Here is a 2,029-nt window from a genome sequence, read left to right as displayed (position 1 = left end):
TATTATTATTATTATTATTATTATTATTATTATTATTATTAAGGCGGGGGAGCTGGCAGAATCGTTAGCGCGCCTAACAAAATGTTTAGCGGCATTTCATCCGTCTTTACGTTCTCAGTTCAAATTCCGCCGAGGTTGGCTTTGCCTTTCATCCTTTCGGGGGTCGATGAAATAAGTACCGGTTAGACACTGATGTCGATGTAATCGACTAGCTCCCTCCCCACAGTAATCCACGCCTTGTGTCTATAGTAGAAAGGATTATTATTATTATTATTATTATTATTATTATTATTATTATTATTATTATTATTATTATTATTATTATTATTATCATTATGATTATGATTATTATTATTATTATTATTATTGTTATTATCCAATATCATGATGTTGTTGATTTGAAGATATTGTCTACCGGGGCTTATACTCATAACCTCAGACATTATTATCATTATTATTATTATTATTATTATTATTATTATTATTATTATTATTATTATTATTATTATTATTATTATCAGTTTTTCTTCTTTCAATTTTGTTTTCATTTCTTACCGAGTGTCTTCCTGACATCTAGGGAAAAAAATTATTGTTATTATAATTATTATTTATTCATTTATCTATCTATTTATTCATTTATTTTGCAGGTTACCGACCCAGCCTGTTATCACTCCGTTGTGTATACACCTCTTGTTTATTTTTTCTTCTCTGACGTTGTAATATGTAAAACATACAAGCACACGTACACAAAAAAAACTCACTCTCGGACAGACTTGCACACACACGCACGCACACATACACATACACATACACACACGCACACACACACATTTGCTAAAAGGAAAAATGTATGACAAAAGAAAACTTCATCTTAGAGGAAACTTCCTACAAAAATAGCATCAAAGTACAAAAATATTGAGCAATAATATGCAAACTGAGTAAGATTTACACACACACACACATATAAACATATACATACATACATACATACATACAGGCAAAAAGACAGACATGACAACTGAGTTTATATCGTCCAAATTTCAATGAAAGAACCCGTGTTTATGGGTTCAAGACCGCGTCTTTCTCTTAATGGCTAAAGAATTTTAAGATATGAGAAACCGACAGACATTTCCATAGGAAGCTAAAAGGAGAAAAGAACAAAAACAAAAAAAATGAACAACGATGATTTGCTTCCGCCCAAATAATATTCCTGCTATCTATATACTTTTGGCATTGCAAGGCCAATACTTACCGGATTCTGGAACTGAAGAACACAGCAACACTTAATGTTTAACGGTACTGAAAATTCTTACACACGATAAGTCGGTCCAGTAAGTGAGAAAGATTTATTTTATTTGTTGCTTGTTCTAACACGTATATATATATATATATATGTGTGTGTGTGTGTGTGTGTAAACCAACAGCCTCTCATTTCAATAATATATTCTGAAAGAACCCACCTTTTCTCTCTACCTCGAAGAAGGGATTTATCCGAAACGTCGGAAACTTATCTTCACAACGGGATGAGAATTTGAATATCTTTACTCTTATACCTATATGTATATTTTATATACATATACACAAATATTCTCTGTTCTGCTTTGTCGTTTTCTTTATTTCAATGTATGACCGACAACAAACCTACACCGGTTACAACAACTACAATGGCAGCAAAAGCAACAAGTAAGAAAATAAACAATTGCAAGCAATTATAATAGTTACGAGGAGAAAAAAAACAACAACAAAAATGAGCAACTACCAGAACTGTTAATCTATCTGCCATAACGACAACGATAACAACAATAACTGCATCAAACAATACCCTCAAGACCCACAAGACAACAACAGTAGCAGCAATAACATTGACGCAAATCATTCAATCATTCGATCGACAACGACATCTACAACAGCCAAGAAACAACCCTAAAAACATGTTCAACAACGTGTTGGCTCCTTCACCCATTTACCACCAGAGCGTGTTCCGCGTCTCCCCGATGGCGCTGGCTACGCCGCCGCCGCCGCCGCCCCC

At 33.7% G+C, this 2,029-nt stretch overlaps 1 protein-coding gene and 1 long non-coding RNA gene across 2 annotated transcripts in view; both read left to right on the top strand.

The window, feature by feature from the left end:
- LOC128249316 (uncharacterized) overlaps positions 1-1,147 on the top strand; it is a 3,286-nt gene extending 2,139 nt beyond the window's left edge. The window contains exon 2 of the long non-coding RNA XR_008265416.1: positions 648-1,147. This is a non-coding gene — a long non-coding RNA (uncharacterized LOC128249316). The remainder of the gene's footprint in view (positions 1-647) is intronic.
- Positions 1,148-1,664: 517 nt separating this feature from the next.
- The window catches only part of LOC106880645 (uncharacterized protein DDB_G0271670), a 45,210-nt gene continuing 44,845 nt past the window's right edge, over positions 1,665-2,029 (top strand). The window contains exon 1 of the mRNA XM_052972574.1: positions 1,665-1,683. Within this exon, the coding sequence (XP_052828534.1) occupies positions 1,665-1,683 (19 nt within the window). The remainder of the gene's footprint in view (positions 1,684-2,029) is intronic.

The sequence above is a fragment of the Octopus bimaculoides genome, chromosome 13 (genome assembly GCF_001194135.2).
Source record: "Octopus bimaculoides isolate UCB-OBI-ISO-001 chromosome 13, ASM119413v2, whole genome shotgun sequence".
NCBI lineage: Eukaryota > Metazoa > Mollusca > Cephalopoda > Octopoda > Octopodidae > Octopus > Octopus bimaculoides.
The sequence above is the reverse complement of the archived record's forward strand: the minus strand, read 5'-3'. Positions and strand labels throughout refer to the sequence as shown.